Raw genomic sequence first — 20,509 nt, 5'->3', positions numbered from 1 at the left:
GACTGATGACAGTGTGGAGCAAACATACATGGACCTTGGGTGTCATTGGCTTTCCAGGCTAACTGGGCATGGGCAGACGCTGGCTGCTTTTGCCAAAGGCTTCTGCCAGGTGCATTGGCTCTGACTAAACCTCTGGACAAAATGAAACAGGACAGCCAAAACCATCAAAGAAGTTAAACTACAGTAACTCGAACCCTTTCATTTAGAATTGTTGTTGCCAGTCTGTTTAAGGAGTTAAGTAATTTCAATAATTGACACAGATTTGTTCCCAGGTTTTGCAGACCACTTCTGAATTTTTTTCTCTTTACTTGCGTTCAAATTTGTAAAATACAGATGTGGTAACAGAGTTCTCCGTTTCTCAGGGAATCATATAATTTGATTTTAGGAAGACTGATGATTTTTTCTTATTCTGTATAAAAGATGAATGATTTCAGTGATTTAATAGGGTTTTTTTTACTTCTCTAGGTGACACAGTTGATGATCAAAGTAGAGAGTCAAAGGATAAAACTTCATTTCCGGAGACCAGACCAACATATAATCAACCTCCACAGGTAGGGGACTATTTCCTTTTGTATACATGATAAAACTTCCATAGCAGCTCATTTAAGAAGCGTGAATGTCCTGCAGGAGATGGTGTCACCATAATCTCATCTTCCATCATAGGCTGAGTGACTACTCAGCCTTCCTTGTCATCTGTCATAAAAGCAGCACTGCTACTGATTAGATGGCAATAAATATCAAGCTCACCACTATCAATTTGAAAAAGAAATAGTAGAAGGCTGGGCTGTATGGTATTGCTGAGTATCTTATTTTTATACTTGGGTTGTGCAGGCATGAAACTGTATCTAGAATGTTAATGAATTGCATAGAAGCATTAGTGTGGTGAGTAGTGATGGAAAATGTCACACATTTACGTAAGTCATTTATTTCCACAACTACCATTATAAGTAAGGTGTTGTAAATGTGTGAGTATAATTAGACTGTCCTTATTGTATGTTTCCTTTCTGTTTCACTATATGTGGCTGTAAATCTGGACTTCTTTTTCTTTCATTTATTTGATACATGTTTACTGAAGAAATATTTTTCAGAATATTTCTGCATATGATGTACGCGTACTTCTTCCTCCTCCTCCTCTGAAAATATTTTTGCACTAAGTATGAGCCTGTTTTCCATTGCCATATAGTTTTAGATATTTTCAAGATAACTGAGAGACATTTGGCTTGGAGGTTTTGTGCTTTTGTGGTGGTTCATTTTTTTGCTTAACTTGTGCTGTCTGTCTTTTCTATATCTAGCCTTTGAACTGACAGTGTTTGTCAATCTGTCTCTTTTCAGTGCTATTTCAATATCTATTATTGCTAAGTCCCTTGGTATATCAGAGATGTGTGTGACAATGTTGCAACTTCAAGGGTGGTCAATATGTATGTGAGATCTGTAGTCTTCTTTTTTAATTTAAAATTAAAACCTGTGTTCTATACCAAAATCTTTAATTCACTGTAAGTAATGAGTGGTTTTGTGGAAGTATGAATAAGTTCCAATTAATCACAAAGTTTTTAATCTGACTTTTGGATCCATGCACATCTGAGCCAGGGTGTTTTGCAGCTGAAGTCCTGTCAATTTGGGCAGTATAACTAATAGGTGTTGTAGTTACCTACTGTACAGACATAGTTTCCTTTGATGTGATGTTCTTGCTGGATATGGTGAACTGCCAGTTATTGCAGCATGGATGGTTGGTTCAATTCTGTAGAATTTTAGGAATAGAGGAACTTGTATAGATTCTGAGCTGTATCGGTTAAAGGGAAGAAGAAAAGTCTTCAAAGTAAAATAGTAGATATTACAGTGAAAATAAAAATTTGTTTTCACCTTTCTATTAAAAGACTTATATGTCACAAAACTACTTGTATGAACTGGCTTGCATCAGCATCAGTTAAATTAAGATACAGCACTTGGTAGTATCTATGCTGTTCATTCCAGTCTAGATAGTTTTTGGACTTCACATTTAGTCAAAGGAATTCTCAAGTTCTCAAATTAAGTAGAGTAACTAAGGATCATAGCAATTAAATGGATAATTCTGACCTTTAGGAAAGGAATATTCCTATTTTCAGTGGTGAGTATATTTTTATAAATTTGTGGGAGAACTGTACCAATTTAGAGAAACTGGAAAAACATTGTATTACATATTCAATGTATCATTGAGACATAGAACATCAATTTAAATAATAACTTCGTTAGCATTAAAACACGAATACTTGATAAACATAGAACAGTATGTTATAAGATACTTGTTAGACTGCAAAGTAGCATCAGATATTTGTAGTGCAGAAGTGAACAACAGCATGTTTAGTTCATCAACTGCATGTTTCAATTGCTGGAAATTTGCTTTTATTTTTAAATATAAACTATTTAACAACTTATTAAATATAAACTTTGTGGAACATGGAAAGTGCTTTTGGAAGTGTGATTTAAAGAAGAATGAAATAATACTTTGTTCATGGATCACTTCCTTATTCAAAAGGGAAATGAAGGTTGAATTTGATTTTTTGAAGAAAGTATTTTCTGGAGCATTTTTTGATAACTGCCATCATCTTTGGAATTTCCCATTTACTTAAGTACTATTGTATTTGTTCACTGTACAATTACTGAATTTTCATGTACATATTTATGTATAATCTTGTACAGATAATTTAAACTAATGTACAAATAAATATTCACACCAAAATCATCTTGCTGGAACTAGGAACTTGTTACAGAATCTCCTGTAGCAATTGCCATACCTGCAGTCAGCGTTATTTTTAGATGTTTCAGTATTGCATTCATGTTAGAGGAACTGCAGATATTTAGAAACTTGTTAGAGGAAGGGTGTTCTCAAAGGCCAACTTTAGCCTGAACATTTCATCTTCTGCTTCAGACAGTAGGAACAGGAGCTCATGGCATCTCCATCTCTGCGAGTAGGGACGGAGGTTTGGGAGGGTCATCTCCCGATGCCGAGTCAGTCCTAGAGGGACATGTTGTCCAGCAGGATAATGAGTGCTCTGGGCCTAATCAAGCATGTCTGATCCCACTGAAGTTGCTTCAGGCTCATGAACTAAAAGTCATACACACATTTAAGTGCTTTTCTGGATTGGGTCCAAAAGGGTTAGTGCTCTGCAGGGCCAAGAACTTAAATTAGTCTCTTTGTGACTGCGAAATACAAAGCTTCTAATTTTAACTGCAACACCATCATAATGGAAAGAGATACTCTGTTTTTATTTTTTACGTTTGTGATTTTTCCATTATTTTAATACAATTTTCAGATAATTCAATCTTTATCTGCTTTTGCTGAAAAGGTTATAGAAAATGACAGAATGGAAGGGTTAGTTTTGATATATGAAGAGTGCTAGAAACCCCATTTTTGATTATCCAATCATTTTTGAGAAGGAGCTATTCCACTGGTAAAGCAAATTAGTGCGACCATGTATTTTTGCCCTACTGTGAGTACAATTATGTAGCATATCTATTAGGAGACATAAAAAATATTTTTGACAGATGGTATGGCTGTGAATTAGGATTTATGAAGATTATTGTATGTCTGGTGTCCAGGACACCTGGGATTATTACATTGATGTAAGACACAACAACAAAAAAAATTACATTTCTGGTAATCACTGCAGTGTTTTGTATCTCCCTACTGTCACCTTAAGAAGCAGCTCATGTTCATTTGATATTGCACTTCTTGATAATCTGACATGTGCTCTTTAGCCAACAGATGTCAGCGGATTTAATGGGTGAAAACTGTACCAATAAATGTATTAAAATAAACTACCAAAAACAAGAGCCATCTTTAGATTGTAAATTAAGATTTTTATCTTGCTGTATGTTCTTTTTTTTTTGTTTTTCTTTGTGGTCCTAATTCTCCCTCAGATACTTAAAAACCATTGCCTTCTATCTAAGGAGCTTGTTATACGTTTTCTAGGGCAAGAGAGAATCCCCCAAGGGATTGCTTAATCCATAATTATCTAATTTATATGTTGTTGTTATAGCCACTCTTAATTATATACCTTGCTGTGATACTTATCATCTTAGGACTTCGTTTTCTTTATGAATTGTATTAGTTGCATTACGGTTCTTGTGCCCTTTCTTTTCATAATTTGCTACTGAAAGCTGAGAACATAGCAGATAGAAAGCCCGTGTTTCCTGAATGAAGTTTAAAATTATCTATGGTTTTCTGCATATCAATAATGGTGTGCACCATTTTGGGCAAGAATCTAAATAAATTAGAAAAAATATTTTTATGTCTGGCAGATATCCTCCTCATTAAAGTCATCCTTTGTAAAGCTGCTATGTGAGGATTCTAAATGGAGGTAAATAATATTTTCCTAGGCATCTGGTCAGGGGACATATGAGTCAATTGAAAAGACAGAAATACTATGAGATATAAAATACTAAGGAAGAGCTAATGAGAGTTGTGAATAAACAGAATAGGGGAAAAATAATTTAATTTTTTTTTTACCTTTCTAGTGAAATTAACAAGTGTTGCTGAATTTGATAGACTTTTAAGATATCCTTTAGAGCAGACCAGATGGTATAATTCAGAGCATGAATATATTAATGTTATCTTGTTTTTAATTTATTATTATTTTTATTATTATTATTATTAAAATTAGTTGATTCTATCTGAGCTATTATTACCTGGTTTTAACTAAAGCTTGGGTGTCTGGATTATTTTTACAAATTACTGGAAAAGGAGGTATTACTGATCCTGTCTCTGTTCAGTCACCTAACTCTTAGGTTGTGGTTCAGGGAGTGTCATATTTAAACTCTCGAGAGGGGTGTTCTGGGCTAGATTTGTTGCATCAATTTAAATTCCCTACGTTTACTTCAGAGGAAGTATTTGTATTTCAAAATTATTGTGACCACATCGTTTGTGATTAGTTTGCTCTTTTTTGACAAAACCCAGTGTCTATCAAAAATGTTGCTGCTTAGCTCAGCTTTTTTTTTTAACGGTCTCATAAGGTAGAATTCTAGTCATGGCCTGGTTAGATTAATTGCTTGTCATATGTCATATTAACTCTAAGACCTTCTTTTTTACAGATAAAGTTCTTAAAGCATGTTGGTCCATATTTTCTCTCTTCTTAATTGCGTATGTAAAGCAGTAATCACTTAATGAAATAATGCACTCTTAAAAGGGACTGGAATAAGACTGTCTGCAGCAAGTCATCAAGCATGTACTTTTCTCTGAATGCTGGTACCATCAGAAGAAAGATCTTGTGTTGTACTCAACTATCATGCATGATCATAAGCTATAAGAAGTGAAGTTTTAACATTACTTCGAAGAAGGATGACTTGTGTTTAGTGGAGGCAGCTGCAGTGGACATGATCTTTCTTAGCTTCCTTCATCCTTTGCACGTATGGTAAATAGCTGGCAGTTTTTTGAGAGGATCCATGTGCAGCCACAGATGGAAATTATGTACGAAGTAGAGCTGCCATATGACAAGAAGGGCACAGTATATGGTTGTGATCTTATTGAGAATGAAGGTAAATAGCCCATTCAGCTAAAAAAAAGAACAACTATTACATATTACAACTATCACTATGCAGTAGCATATTTACTTTGTGAAGCTTCATTATACTGTAATGTTCATATTGCTATCTGTTTGATAATTGACCGAAATATTTAAGAGGCTTTTTCATAATAGGAAGATCTCCGGAACATACGGACCAGTGGACTTCTGTCTGCCCTCAGCAGTTGGGCAAGGCAGGGGGAAGGGCAGGGTTTATGTATATACTATGTATAAAAATATTAGGTATATGTACATACATATGTAAAATTTAAGCAATATGATCATCCATGAGAAAGTCTCCTTCTCATGTCACAAAGGATTAGTTGCAGTGGCCTCACAAACAGCATTTTATAAACTCTGATTTGTACTATCTGTTGACCCAGGATCAACACCTGGGGGTGTCTTGTAAGACTATAATCTTGTAGGGTTTTTCTCAATTCTGAAGTGAATAGTTAGGCTTGTTATCTGTGTAACATGACACACAGCTGGGATTATTTCAGATACTTAGCAATGACAATACCATCAAGATGCAATGTCCATTGTCTTTCTCTTAAAGGAAAACTATATTTTTAGATATAGGGAACTTGAGTGAGAATTGGGAGAGGTGAATTGACCTGGTTGTCACCAACTTCCTCTCTGAACTTAATTCATTTTCAAAAAAGTAGTGCAGTGCTGTCTTACAAAGCACTTTTCTATAGCACTTTGCAAGTGCGAAATACTCTTAACCCTTTGTTTAACTTCAGTTGAGAGATCATTATAAGAATTGCTGAAGCCTTAGAGTCTTTTAAAGTGGGATGTGAATATTCTGTCTGGCCACCAAATACGTGTAAACACAATAAAGGGATTGGAGCATCCATTCCTCCCACAGCCCTGCCTGTGGAGTCTGGAGTCAGCGCTGAAGCCAGTTTGTACAATTTGTGAGGTTTGAGCAACAGAAGACAAAAATCACATCCTCTGGGGAAAGAATGACAGACACACAAGTGTGGTATATTTTCATAACTTAGTGTCTATAAATAGCAATGTACATACCCACAGGTAATAAATTCATAAAGTAGTATAATTGGCCTGATTTGCAGCCTCTTTACACTGAGAGCTAGGCTTTAGTAAAGTAACTTACACACCAAATGGTGATGAAGGCACATGTATCCAGAAGCACAGTTTGCATACCTCCCTATTTAGCTTGGGCAGGCACTCACTATATGCCTGACTTAATTATGTGCTTATTCAGTTACACTGGTTGGTTATTTGTAGCAGGAGATGCTCAAACTGGGTGCCCAGATGTTCCCATCACGTTTTTTAGCCTTTCTCTAATTTCGGGATCTTCTGAATAGCTTAATCCCCAGATAAAAGTACTGATTATCGTGTGTCTCTTGCCCAAATACATGTGGTTAGACTAAAAGCCAGTAATGCTGGTTCACTTTGCTGCTGTCAACAAATCGATCGGCGAGTCATCCTGCCTCTCAGAGCAACCCTTCTGGGCTTTCCAAATATTAAAATTGATCTACAATGCAGTGTAGATCATGCATCACTTGATGAGATTGTGTGCGAATATAGCCTGATGGTACAGTGATATTTACAATGTGATGCATTAGCATAAAACGGTGGGTGAAAGACTGTAGTATAGGATAGCTTATTAATAATTACTCTAAAAACTAAGTAAGGAAAATAACAAGGTCTTTAGGTTAGTTGCACTGCCACTTCCAGGGGAAAAAGAATAACCAAACACAAAACTCACCACAAACAGCAGTGGGCAGTCCATTTTAATGGAAAGGAAGCATGACATGAAAACTGCCCCATTTCAGGCCAGAATGCTAGTATTGATAAGACAGGAATATGTTTCTCTGTACTTTCCATCAGTGTGGTTTGATCCTGTCACCACAATGGACTAGTGATGTAATTTTTACCTTAAAAAAACCAAACCAGAACTTCACAATTCTTGTCCTCCCTGTGAAAGACTGTGCATAGGGAAGCATATAGTCAAATTTTGTTCTAAAGCACTTTTTAAAAAGACAAGATAAAATGTAAGTTTATTGTTTGCAATTTTCTTTTCTTTGCTCCCACGGTGTTACAAATGTTAAGAATATGTTTCTGGTGTTGTAATGCGATTAGTAGTCCTGCTTGATAAAAACAGATCTATGTTAAAAAAACAAAAAGCACCTTTCTTCCTCTTCATTGTGGTCCAATTATTTTCCAGCCATAGAGAACCAGGAGGGTCAAAGAGGCCACCTTATTTGAAAGAAATGACCAATATTTGTTTCCTTTTATTTATTTAATTAATTATTTTGCCCTTTACTGCTTTAAGAGTCCTCACAGTTTTATTCCTGAATCTCAAAAGCCTGAGCAGTAAGTGCTAAGGACAACTCAGTCTTGTTGCTGTTTGCAGACTGAAGCTTTACAAACTCTGGCTCCTGGTAACCTGTTTACTGAAGGTGGTGTTGACAAGTGCTCCAACCACAGACTGTGTATGGAGTAAATGAAAGTCAAATATCCATCCTTCCTTTTCCTTACTGACTCAAATCTCTATGGAGAGAGCAGGTGGAAAATTGTGTTAGGAGATACTTGCCTAATTCACTTTTCTGGGATTAGAATATTTTAAATTTGTAAACTGAACATACTGCTAGTCTTGCCACATGGTTGCCATTTAAGCAACACAGTAAAAATCTCAGAACATATCATTTAGTACAGCAATTTTTATTCACATGTCTGTGTTAGTCCATTTATATTCTTCAAGACTGAGGAGAGAGACTGTTAGGAAGATCCAAGGGTTTAATTACTTAACAAAACTCCTGAAATGGCTGAGGATGTTGTTCCCAGGTATTGCTCTAGGCAGCTTCACCTGGGTTCAGACTAGTAATTCTTTTTTGTTCACTCTGCTTGTCTTCTTTTCTGAAAACCAAATCCAAGATACTTTCCTTTTCCTTTCCTCTGATGGAAATTGTTATGCCTCTGTCTTTTTCCTGTCATTGATATTGACATTCTGGGGAGACATTTCACTGACATTTGCTGGCTCCCTCAGTTACTCAAGGAGAGATTTCCAGATTTCCTTTTCTTCTAAAAAAAAAAATTCTAGTTTATACTTTTGCTAATTGTTCTAATTTGCTGAAAAATTTATTGATTCTCTTTTCGTGTGAAACCATGTTTATTAAATATTTTCTTACTATTTTATGTTTTATTTTTTTTTGGTAGACAGCCTTCTTTCACATTCAAATCCTTGGATTTTCATACACATAGTAGAATAACGAGACAATGCAATATTAACACTCATTTTAGAGCTTCTGCTTCATGGGCATCTACCATCTCAGAGAAGCTGTCATCTTTGTCCTGCCATAGCAGGTTACCCTGTTGGAGCTTCTACAGTAGCAGGGGTTGGGAACAAGAGGTAGAGAGACATGGATGCTGAGACCCAGTTTGTCTAAGCTCCTGCTATTCAGGACATCAGCTTCCCAAAAAGTCTTCAGGATATTTTTTGCTTGAAGCAGTAGAGACAATCTCAAATCTTGCTGTCACTAACTACATCAACCAAATGTAGCTGCTAAATTAAAACAGATTATTTAAATACTGTTTATTTCAATATGCAATTAAAGCTTTATATTAAATTAATTTCCTAGTATATTCTCTGGTTATATTGAAACTCAGTTCTCTGAGTTCTGTAGTACATCATGAAGGCAGCAGCAAAATAAATGTAAGTACTTTTTGTTTCTGGATGACAGTGATGTTACAAAACAAATCCATTATCAGCATTTATCAGACTTGTCTGTTCATTTTGCAATATATTGACTTGTCCTTCACTTCTCATTTTTGATGGTGTGGAATGCACTTCTGGATGGCTAGAGCTGCCTGCATTTTCAATTACAATTCTTCTGGCTTGCAGTTCACTTGCTATAGTAATTTTCATGAACTTTTTAATCTTCCAGCATACATGCTACAGAAAAAACAGAAAAAGAAATCTGGCCTAGTTAGTACCATTTCCTGGCACTGGCAGAAGCACAATGTGCTGAATATTGTTCATGTTACTTATTATAATGTATGAGATCTTTGCTATGAATAGCTTGTGTAGTACTTTGAAGGAACAGAGGAACTAAACTGTTCCTTACTGAACCCACACCTCTTTCTTTCTTCTGAAATAATTCTTATCACAATATTCATGTTGCAGAGGGGAATGTTGTCCAAAATTCACCTGTAAAGCTCAGGGGCCTCCAGAGAGGGACAGGGAGGCAGCAAGAAGAGGAACCCTGTTACTGAGGGAGCATAAATGCTGATACAGCTTTTCAATTATCATACTCAAAAGTGCTGAAATTGGTTGGGATAGAAGGAAAGATAAGAGCATAATTACTTTAGTTAATGGTGAGAAATTAAGACTTAGCATTTTTAATAAAGATTTAGAATCCTTTTCTGCTTTCTTCTTATTTCTGCTTTCTCTTAGGTTTGCAGTCTTTTTTCATGTTGCATCTTATCCCTTTTTGTTTACAGTTTTATAGCTTCTCATTATAGACGCTCACATTTGAGATGTTCTGGTTCTCTGTCTTCAAACAATTATTGAATGAAATAAATAATAGGAGTTAGGAATAAAGGAGTAAAAGTAGGAATTTGAAATAAAAATATTATTATACAGTTTTGGTTATATTAAGTTCAATATATTTGCTAAATTTATCACTAGCCCCCCCCCGAAATATTTTCTATGCCAAATTGTTCTTATAGGGGATTGAGTAAAAACAGAACCTTCATCTTGTACTGGCTTGAGATTACAAAATTGTTAACGAAAAAATCCCGGTGTTTTTCTTCTAGGATGAACAAATGAGATAGTTGGTTTAGACATTAGATATGAAGTCTTTTGTGGTACTTAAGAATACTTTTCAGGGTAGAATTACATTCTGTAAGTTCATAAATAAAGCTCACAAGCATCTCTAGTATTTACTAGGATAATTTAACTAACACACTTTAACTGTGGAACACTCAGAGTATCCAGAGTTCAAATGACAACTTTGCAGTTCTTACCCTCTGCAAAGAGTAACAGTTTTATAGCTGTTTGAGAGGGCAAGAAGCACATAGTAATTACAGCAAGTTTATTCTACATTCAAATGATAGAATTGTTCCTATAACTACACTTTTTTAATTGCTTTAATGTCAGTAAGGATGTACAAATATACATCGTTACTGATACTTAAAGTGTGGTTTAGCAAAGATTCCGCTACTGTTCTTTGCAGGCCAGGATACTCCGTCAGGTGCTTTGCTGTAACAAAAAACTGTAGAATGTCAGAAATACTTTTCATCATTTCTTTAGAATTTTTTCTTTAAGATTTTAGTGACATTAACCTGACCTGGATTCCATTCTAATCTAACAAAGAGCTGAAAAGCATGTTTTAGAGGAGAAAGAAAAATGTCTAAAATATATGTCCCAAATCAGTAAAAATATTCTTAAATGCTTATTTAAAAATCTGATTCTGTTTTGCTCTGAACAGCAATAAAATAAATTTGTACAGGTAGCAGGAGCTCTTTAAGAAAGACAAATCGTGCTGTATTACAGAATGAGAGGCATAAGAAGCTTGGAAACAAAAGCCCAAACTCAGGGTGTGCTCTATTGCAAACCCTGACAACACCAGTCTTTGGCCAGTATAACAATCCCAGCCATTGCATTTCTGTTAAGAAAGCAAGTGACCAGAGGGTGTTTGGATATAGCAACAATCTACTGCAAGATCTCCAGCACTTCTTACATCTAATTTTGCTCTCCCAGCGAGGAGTAACTTTTTTCTTGAGTCTCTGGAGGAGATGCTGACTAAACTTTTGAATGAGCCTCAAAAGAAGAGCTGCTCTCGTTATTCACATGTGGTTTTCTGAACCATCTCAGAGGCATCTGTATTGTGTTTGTCAAGGTGGTTTTGTTCCCTTCTTACAGTTTGGTAAGGATGTAGGTCACATACTTATTGGTGTCTTGGGGTGTTTTACTGCTAATGTTTTGGTCTGGGTTTTTTTGTGGCGCTTAAAACCTGTCATGTCATGCACTTTCACCACCTCCAGCAAGGTTTTATTGATCCTACTTGGACATCAGAAGGAATTTTTTCATGGAAGGGGTGATTAGACATCGGAATGGATGGCCCAGGGAGGTAGTGGAGTCACTGTCCCTGGAGGTTTTGAGGAAATGATTGGACGTGGCACTTAGTGCCATGGTCTAGTTGACAATGTGGTGAACAGTCAAAGGTTGGACTCAATGATCTTGGAGGTCTTTTCCAACCTAAATGATTCTGTGATTCTCTTCTCTCAGCTTAAATTTTTGGATACAAACCTTGTGAGTCATTTTTCTTTTCCCCTCTGTTCATCTTCGCCATTACCATTCTTATTTGAAAAGTGAATCATTGTCATCAATGGAGATACTCTGGAATTCCTACAGATTTTCTAAGAAGGTCCATTGAATACCCTAAAAAGCATGAACTGAAACACAATTGGAAGAACAATCCCATAAGGCAATTTCCATTTCTAGATACATCAAAAAATTACTGCACAATGCTAAATAAATTCTCAGATATCTTATGATACAATATTTCCTGTAATACTATGAAATTGCCTGAAATAAGGATAATTCTTGTATGTCACCAGTGGCATGGCAGATCTCTGTCATAATTATGATATTGCTGGATATTTACTAAATATTCTGGAAGACTGAAGGTACCGTTTGTTTCTCAAGGCTCTTTTTTAAAGAAAAATGGGTCTGTTTCTGGTAAAAAGACCACCCTTTCTTACAGAAAGTACAAATTTTTTTTAATTAATCACTTTTTTATAGAAAACCTTGTTCAATGGTTTGGATGATAATATAATGCTAGCACTGATCTTTGATTCTCCTTCAGAGCACTATAAATCCAGCTTCTCAGTACATTGTAAACTATGCATTTTTTCATCTTTACGAGACTCTTGGCAGGCTTTATGGTTAATACAAAGACATGCAGCAAATTAGATGTTTTTTAAAGGAAGCTGAGAAACATCTTTTAAAAAAAGAGCAAAAAGGAATAACTTTCTTTAGAGGATAATTTTATACTTTGTTAATTTCAAAATAGCATCTAACACCCTTGCTGCCAGACTGCAATTAGTATCTGGTGGCCAGCTACTGTATATATTTACATTGTGTTTCTTTTATCCCTGTTCATTTGGATTGTAAACCAGGAATGAAGAAGACACCTTGCTTATTTGAATTAAATTTTATTTCCATACCTTATGTAATTTTAACTGATTCTTTTAACTCCCTGGTGTTTGGTGAAACGTAAACCGGTGGATCTTCTCAGTCCATTCAATTAATATTTCTCATAACAGGATTGTGTGTCATACCATTTGGCAGTGCTTAGTTTAGCTAATGTCCAGATAATATGCTCTGAATGGATTGTATTCTGGATAAGTAAGTTAGACATTTAAGTAGAAACCAGTGTGACTAATGTGGGATATCAAATTCTCTAGGTCTTGCAGTTCTATATGTGCTTGAAGAATGCATGCGTGAAAGCATAAGCCATTTCATAACCTTGACTTTGGTTGCATCACATTGCTTTGTGCTGGTGTTTGCATTGGAAGCAGCTTGGGCGACCTCGGCACCAAGGGGTGACTGATGTTCTCTCTTGGAGTGTCCAGTTCCTTTGTTACATTACCACAGGTGCTATGAAAGCCTGCTTCATCGAGGTCTTTTCACTCATGTGGCTTCTCCAGCATATAAATGAAATATGTCTTAGCTCATTTAAAGAATATCTTTATGGTTTGGAAGCACAAAAATATGTCTTGTTTGGTAGAATCTTGCACATGAAGCCGATATCTAGATATCACTGCAGGAGTGCTCACAAATAGCCCTGCATAGCCAAGGGCTAAAGAGTCATTACTGCCTGTAATGACTGCAGTAGGCAGAACTGAAAAATTACTTCTTGAAACCTGGATTCTTCAGGAATGAAACTCTTTTCTTTGTATATAGATACCTAATAGATAATATAATATATGCCGTAACACATATGGCACACTGTGTACTAGATAAAGGGATGGGCTCCACAATATACAAGGAATTAAATTAAAAATGCAACAAGTCTGCAGCAGCCTATTTTCAGTTAACTTTCCAGGTTAACTTTGGTTAACCCAGGTTTGAGTTTTTCATACTGGACTAACAGATCATCTTCCCTAGGTTTTGTATTTTTCCCAGTGCATAATTTGTTGGGATATCAGTCCAATGAAAGTAATATAAAATGTGACTTGTTAAAAATTTAAAAGTGAATTTGAACTTTTTTAGGTAATGAAAAATAGCATTTTTCGTGGGAGAGACAGTAGTGGTTTATGTGTGAGACTAAAATAGGAAATCTTGACGCCTTTTCCATTTATGCAGTAAACTGATCTTGTCATAATTGGGTCCAAAACCTTCTCATGAGGGGTTGGGTAAAGTGAGACCCAAAGACCATTGGATCTAAGATCAGATTGTGGCATTTGTTATACTGACCTGACACTTTTCTTTGTTCTTGACTTATCTGTACAATGTTGCTCTCAGCCATTTCAGGCTTTGTTTATGATAGTATTCAAATAGTAGACTATTAAGAACCTCACTGATAGTAAGCAGAGATGGAGTATGGTAAAATGATACTTGAACAGTAAAATAATTCTAACATAATTCATCCTTCCTTACTGCAGTCTTGCTTTCAAATATGGAGTGGGACTTGGGAACAAGAAAAGCTACTTCTTGCTCTGTCGCTGTCAATACATGTATCTGCTGTGTACAGAAAGGATTTTAATTTCCAGGGCTGCCCCTTTAGCACTATTCTAACAAAAGTAAGGTTTCTGGAAGAAAAAAGAAGATCCAAGATGCTTTGCTCTCTCTCTGATTTTTTTTTTTTTCTTTTTCAAGTTAGTTTTAACCCATGATAGTCTTAATTCTTATTGTAAATCACGTTCATCTGGCTTGTGAGACAATTAAGATATAAACAGGTGTTCATAAAAGTATAATTTGCCAATCAAAATAAACATTAGATTCTAGGGATTTCTGATTATCATCTGAGTGGTGGGAATAGAGAGGATAGTGAGTGAGGGATCATGTTTGCCTGGAATGCAGGAACGGAGGGAGGCTGAAGGGTCTTTGAAGATCTTGTTTAATTGATTCCTCGATGTAACCCTGTTTTTCCTTTGGGGCTTTCTGGCTCCCCCTCAGATTAATTCATGCACAGTAGAAATTAAGGGAAGTATTTAAGTTTACAGTAGCTACAAATTTAAGTACTCCTTTGAAGTGTCGTGGGGTGTTCTTTCAGATAAATATCATTAACATAAATAAACGTTCTGTGTGTTTGGCAGTGCTTTTTGCAATAGAATATGTCTATAGTGGAAGATATTTGTGAATTTTGTTATGTTGCATACCTTGAGCCTATTTGGCCCTGACAAGAAGGAAGACTTCCCTGTAAGTGTTATCAATGAGCAGCTAGAGAAGCTAGTATCTCTTTTAATTCAAGAGCTGCTTATCTTCATCTTGGAGATAACTTGGCTCATTATAAAAGTACAAGAGATTTTAGGGTTTTTCCTGAACTTACAGACTTATGGTGCTATTGCCCATGGTTTTTTCGCTCCAAGCTTTGAAAGCTGTAGTAGTAGAGCTACACAGGCCATCTTCCTGACTTCCCTGCTAGCTTTCCTATTTTCCTTGCCCAAAATCAGTAAGGAAAGCCAAAACTTTTCAACTTTATCAACTCTTGCCTCTGCTGTTGCATGTAGCTTTATGAAGAGCTGTTAGCTACTCCTAAGAACAGAGAACTGAGAAAAGGAAAGCAAGGGGAAATAAAGAACATGAAGAAACATCTGTAAACTATAGCTGTAGGAATTATGTAGTACAGACATGCTGGAATTAAAGTAGCTTTAGAGAATATCACTCCTCTTTTGTCTTGGATCATAACCAGTAAGGTTAGTAGCAGTCATGTAGCAGTCATTCCTTTTAATAAACTTCTTAACCTTCAGAAAATTTACATTATTATCCTGTGATATGATAGTGACAGATCTTGGGAAGTTTATCATATGCTTTAGGTTTCAAATCATTGCAAGTATGAACAAAAGCTTCCAAATGAGTTCAGAGTGTGCAGCACCACTAACCCCTTCTGTCCCACCAGCTTGTGGAGGAGTGTGCTTCCTCCAACACCCAAGATAAGTACTGGCTCTGAACAGGCTTAGATTGGCAAGAGTATCTGTTTCATTGCTGGCACGTTAATAGAAGGTTTAGCGTTGGTTTATCTGTTCTACTAGATAAAATCTTGGGTTGTGTAAGGAATTACTAGTACTCGGGTTATGTTCAAGTCAAATCCAGTCCTTCCTTTGGGAAGGAGATGGAGTGTCTTTTCCCTGGCTAAATGCTTAGCTGTGTTACATACTCCAGGCTAGAAAACACAGTACCCACTGCCATCCCACCACCCAAACTGTCCTTCTGTCAAACAGCAACAACCTGTTCTCTGTAACAGCCACGATCTGTGACATTCAACTCCAGCATAGATCAGATGTTGAGCAGCACAACTCCCCTAAAAATCATGGTATAATTTAGGATTAAAGCCATCTCCATACGACTAGATCTGTTTAACTCTTATGATCTGCTGAACACCACATTAGTGTTTAAAGCTTTCGGTGCTCTTCCTTCCCTAATAACAGTATAAGCTTTGGATTTTTCTGTGTATTTAGTGTGGTGGGTTGAAGGGAAGAAAACGGGACTGCAATCAGAAATTAATTTCTATGTTTGTGCCTCTGACATGACTTGTTAAGCACTTTTGAACAAATTACTAAATATTTCTGTATGTTTGCTGATATAAAATATAAATTCTTATAACAAACATCTTACTCCTAGAGATCAAAGAATCATAGAATGGTTTGGGTTGGAAGGCATCTTAAAGATCATCTAGTTCCAGGCCCCCTGCTGTGGGCAGGGACTCCTTTCACTAGATCAGGTTGCTCAGAGCTTGTTATTCGTCAGGAATGTCATTATAGGTGCCTGATGTGAGAGCTATGACTTTGTTTAGCATTTTATTGCTATAAATAGTAAAACAGGTTGGATTTGATTTCCAGAGGCAGAGTAAACAGTCTTTTCTGTGTTTTTAAAATGGCAGGTCAGTATGAAAGCTTACAAGTCTATTGGGTCCAGCATCTGATCAGCTCCAATTTTCTGTAAATTGTGTTGACTTCTTCTGTATGGCAGAGTTTCTTTATTTCATTGTTGTTTTTTGGTTCAGGGGTTGCTGTTGGCTTTTTTTGAAGTTTCAGCTGTGTTTTTCTGTAAAGAACATACTTGGCAATGCATTGCCATATAATGGACAGCCAATTGTGCAATTCTATTTCAAATTGGAAAGCAACGTCATTAATATTTTGATATAACTGAGATAGGAGTGTTTTTATCATGAAAGTCATGCCTTTGTTGGACAACTTCTGAAAAGGCACAGGGGGAACAAAAGATGGAGCTTCATCAGTTATGAAATGAATTATATGAAGTAATTTCCCCTAAACCAGACTGAACATAATGACAAAAAGTCCACCGGCCATATGGGTTTCATAAATGCAGAGTAACATTAGGTGGAGATACCTCAGTAATCAGTCCAAAAGATCTATTGTTGGTTTAGCCTTAATTCAGGCCAACCTGAGCCAAAGAATTATATCAATGTGTATTGAGAACTGCTCTTTTAGATCTACCTGAACTGAACTCTGAATGTGCTTTTATTTATTTTTTGTTTGTTTTGTTTCCCTTTATTGTAGGTCATTGTGGTTCTAAGTACAAAGCCGTAGTTGCATGATTTGTGGTGTCTAAACGTCTGTTCTTCTGTTCTCTTCAGAGATCGCAGTTGACTGTACCAAGTGCAGAGGTGGGAAATCAAAGGAGTCAAAATTTGGAAAGCAGCCCTTTCATGTCAGACCTGCTGAGCGACGTACCCTTTGCCCTAGCACCACACGTGTTAGCAGTGCAGGGCACCCAGAGTGACGTTCCTGACCGATTGCTCACCTACGACATCAATGATAATTTATCAAGATTTTGGTATGACTTTACCCTTGAAAATTCAGTGCTTTGTGATCCATAATGTTTTCTTTATTTTCTCTGCCTCTGTCGAGGAATAAGTCTTAAAGGGAAGATGAAGACTTATTTGGATCGACTTAATATTTTGGGGGCCTGCCACTGGTGTATCAAATGGATTGTTTTTCACAACTGTGATATATTTCTTAGCTTTAAATGATCTGTAACTTAATATGTTAAATATTCTATTTATCCTCAAAGAAATCGAGCAACTGTTTCAGCCTGAGTAGGAGACTGGCTATTGATATCTACTTCAATATGTAGGCTGCAGACACAAACATTTCATAACTTTAGAGGAAGGCTAGCACTGTTCTGTTACTTCAGTCAGTTACCAAACACATAGATCCTGTTACATGTGTTGAGATCAGCTCTGATTTTGTACAGATAGAAACCAATATTAACGCTAAAGCAATGCTGCTCTGCAGTACTGGACAGACAACTTTTCTGTGAAACCGAGTTTTAAAACTCAGACTTAATTATGAGTCCTTAAATAATCTTGAAGACTTAATAGATTAAACTTAAAAATTAGTTAAAATTGGTTAAACTTACCAATTTTAAAATGAAAATTAGTTGCTTCCTTCCCTTTTCCAGTAGATGGTATTTTGTCCATCTCATTTTGTGCCTGCCCGGAGAAGTTCTCCCCGCCTGCCTGTTGGCTGCTGTTTGTTCTCATTACCACATGTGTTCCTGATTTATATACAGATCAGCTTTTCCGTTTTAACCTCTTTGCCCCCTGAAGAAGGAAATCTCAGGACACGTACTTTTAATGGTCACACCCTTCTTTTTTTAATTTGTGTGCCAGAGATACAGATGGCAATGTTTAACAACAGGAAAACATTACATTGTTTCTTATCCAACTAAATTAAACTGCTAAGTACCTAAACATGCATTCTCACAGACCACTGTGTCCCTCGCAAGCTTTGAGCATGTTTTTCCTGACTAACACCAGAGTTGCTGTTTCACGAGCAACAGCTCTCTGATGTAACGTCACAGTTTGTGATGAAGAATGGTCTGTGGCACACAAAAGACTACACTGGTTTTCTCTCTTGGGGTGCAATATTTATATTGTGCCAAATGTTAGTGGATATTTTCTTATATTTTCTATGCTCTGTGGTAGCTTAAAATACATATATTTTTAGACTTGCATCCTCTTACAGTATTTGAGGTAAGTACTGTAAATGATGAAGAAATTATATTGTGAATATATCTTAGGTTGTTAAATATTCATGGTTTAGATTTTTTTTAATGTATGTATTTAATATTTTTGACAGCTATGTTCTTAAATGTTTTGAAGATATTGTTTTAGGGAGTGTATCTGTGCTGCACTACAATAAAAAGATGCTAAAAAATAGTGAGTTATTTTTTATGTGTGAGAGTTACCATGTGGTTTCATCTGTATTGTTTACTACAGCCACGACCATTCAGCTTTCATGGGAACTTGAACTTGAAAATTCTTGAAAATCTTTTCAGTGTCATTTAAAAATTGGGGTCCTTCTAATAAATTATATCACACTTTCATCTGGTGGATTCTGTGTGCTGTGCTGGTGACTTGTGATGGCTTAGGAGGCGTCCCTGATACTGCTTTGAGGATAGTGTGGCTGAGAGCTGGGAAGTACTAAGGCCTCTTAGAAGGAACAATTCATTTACAAAGTTGTTCAGAACTGTCTTGTGTGCTGAATTTTCTAGTTAAGGCATACCTGAAGCACTAATTTTAATTTTAATTATTGTTTTATATCTAATAGTTAAAAAATGGCTCATTCTGCAAATAGTATGTTTCCATTCAAGTTATCTATTTTGAATCTGAAATGTTTATGCAGCTCAGCTAGTCTAGAAGCAGAATTGTAAAGCACTGTTGAAGACCAAACAAACTCACAATACTTGTTCTTTCTTTGCTAGCTGACTTGGCATGTAATTTTTTGCATTCATTTTTTTGCCTAAAGTTAGATGATTTATCTAAATAATTACAACTTGTCAGATTTGAGCTCTGTTACACTCACAAGTACCCCTTCAAAAGAAAAAGAGAGACAAAGGAGAGTAGGGAGGAGGTTGTATTCAGCAGGAGGAGAAATGTGGGTGGTAGATTAAAACTTGGCCTTCACCTTAATCATCTTCCATAAAGGGTAAGAGTAGCAAGGGTACTAGTAATGGCCAAGGGTACTAGGAATGTGTCTTCTGACTGCTCTTTAGCAAGAGCTGAGGCTCAAACACCTCTCTTGCCTGAGTTCATCCCTAAAAGTCAATTGAAGTCTTATTGCATCCAGACAGTGAAGGTGAATTTCTTCCCACTGGGACAAGAAAAAGAATACATTTAAACTGTTATAAATTAGTAAGATTTATGACTACTACTATTTGTCCACTAATAACATGAAGATGGCACAAAATCTTCAAAACATTAAAGATTTCGAAGAGTCTCAGTTCACAAAAGATGTGAATTGCTTGTGTAGGATATGTTTGACATCATACGCTGATTATTGCATAGCATATGTGTGAATATATGTGTATCTGTCACTACCAACAAATACTGGATGGTTCTATGTATTGTTATTCAAACCTTTGACTACGGATGAAGGAATATAGTTAATTTTAAAAAAATAATTAAAAACTATTAATAAAATCAATATCAAAACAGTAAATCACCTTGGCTCTCCTTTCTGTATGTTCTGTATATAATAATCAGAACATGAATAGAACTGTTTGCTTTGTGTTATGCATATATATGTAAATTTTTTTGACAGAACAGAAAGAAATTTAATAGCTAATGTCATTAACATCAGAATTACAACAGACTGCCAACTCTAGGACTAATAATGAAAGATTGAGGTGTGTTCCTGTGCCTCCTTTGTTAAATATTTAGTTACTTTAGTTCATGGGAGAATTTGAGCTTCATTTGCCATTCTCTACATTTTCCTTGCAAAAGGTGTACTCTGTGTTGTGTGATAGT

General features: G+C 36.0%; 1 protein-coding gene across 2 annotated transcripts in view; it reads left to right on the top strand.

Moving 5' to 3' along the window:
• The window catches only part of UMAD1 (UBAP1-MVB12-associated (UMA) domain containing 1), a 78,674-nt gene extending 58,473 nt beyond the window's left edge, over window positions 1–20,201 (top strand). For both annotated transcript variants that reach the window (XM_027749177.2, XM_027749175.2), the window contains 2 exons: window positions 466–551; window positions 17,333–20,201. In XM_027749177.2, the coding sequence (XP_027604978.1) occupies window positions 466–551; window positions 17,333–17,575 (329 nt within the window). In that variant the 3' untranslated portion in view covers window positions 17,576–20,201. The remainder of the gene's footprint in view (window positions 1–465; window positions 552–17,332) is intronic.
• The last annotated feature ends 308 nt before the right edge of the window (window positions 20,202–20,509 follow it).

This window comes from Pipra filicauda, unplaced genomic scaffold (assembly GCF_003945595.2).
Source record: "Pipra filicauda isolate LSUMZ 115617 unplaced genomic scaffold, ASM394559v2 scaffold66_size7647185_pilon, whole genome shotgun sequence".
Lineage (NCBI taxonomy): Eukaryota > Metazoa > Chordata > Aves > Passeriformes > Pipridae > Pipra > Pipra filicauda.
Note: the sequence above shows the minus strand (reverse complement) of the source record. Positions and strands in the feature narration are given on the sequence as shown.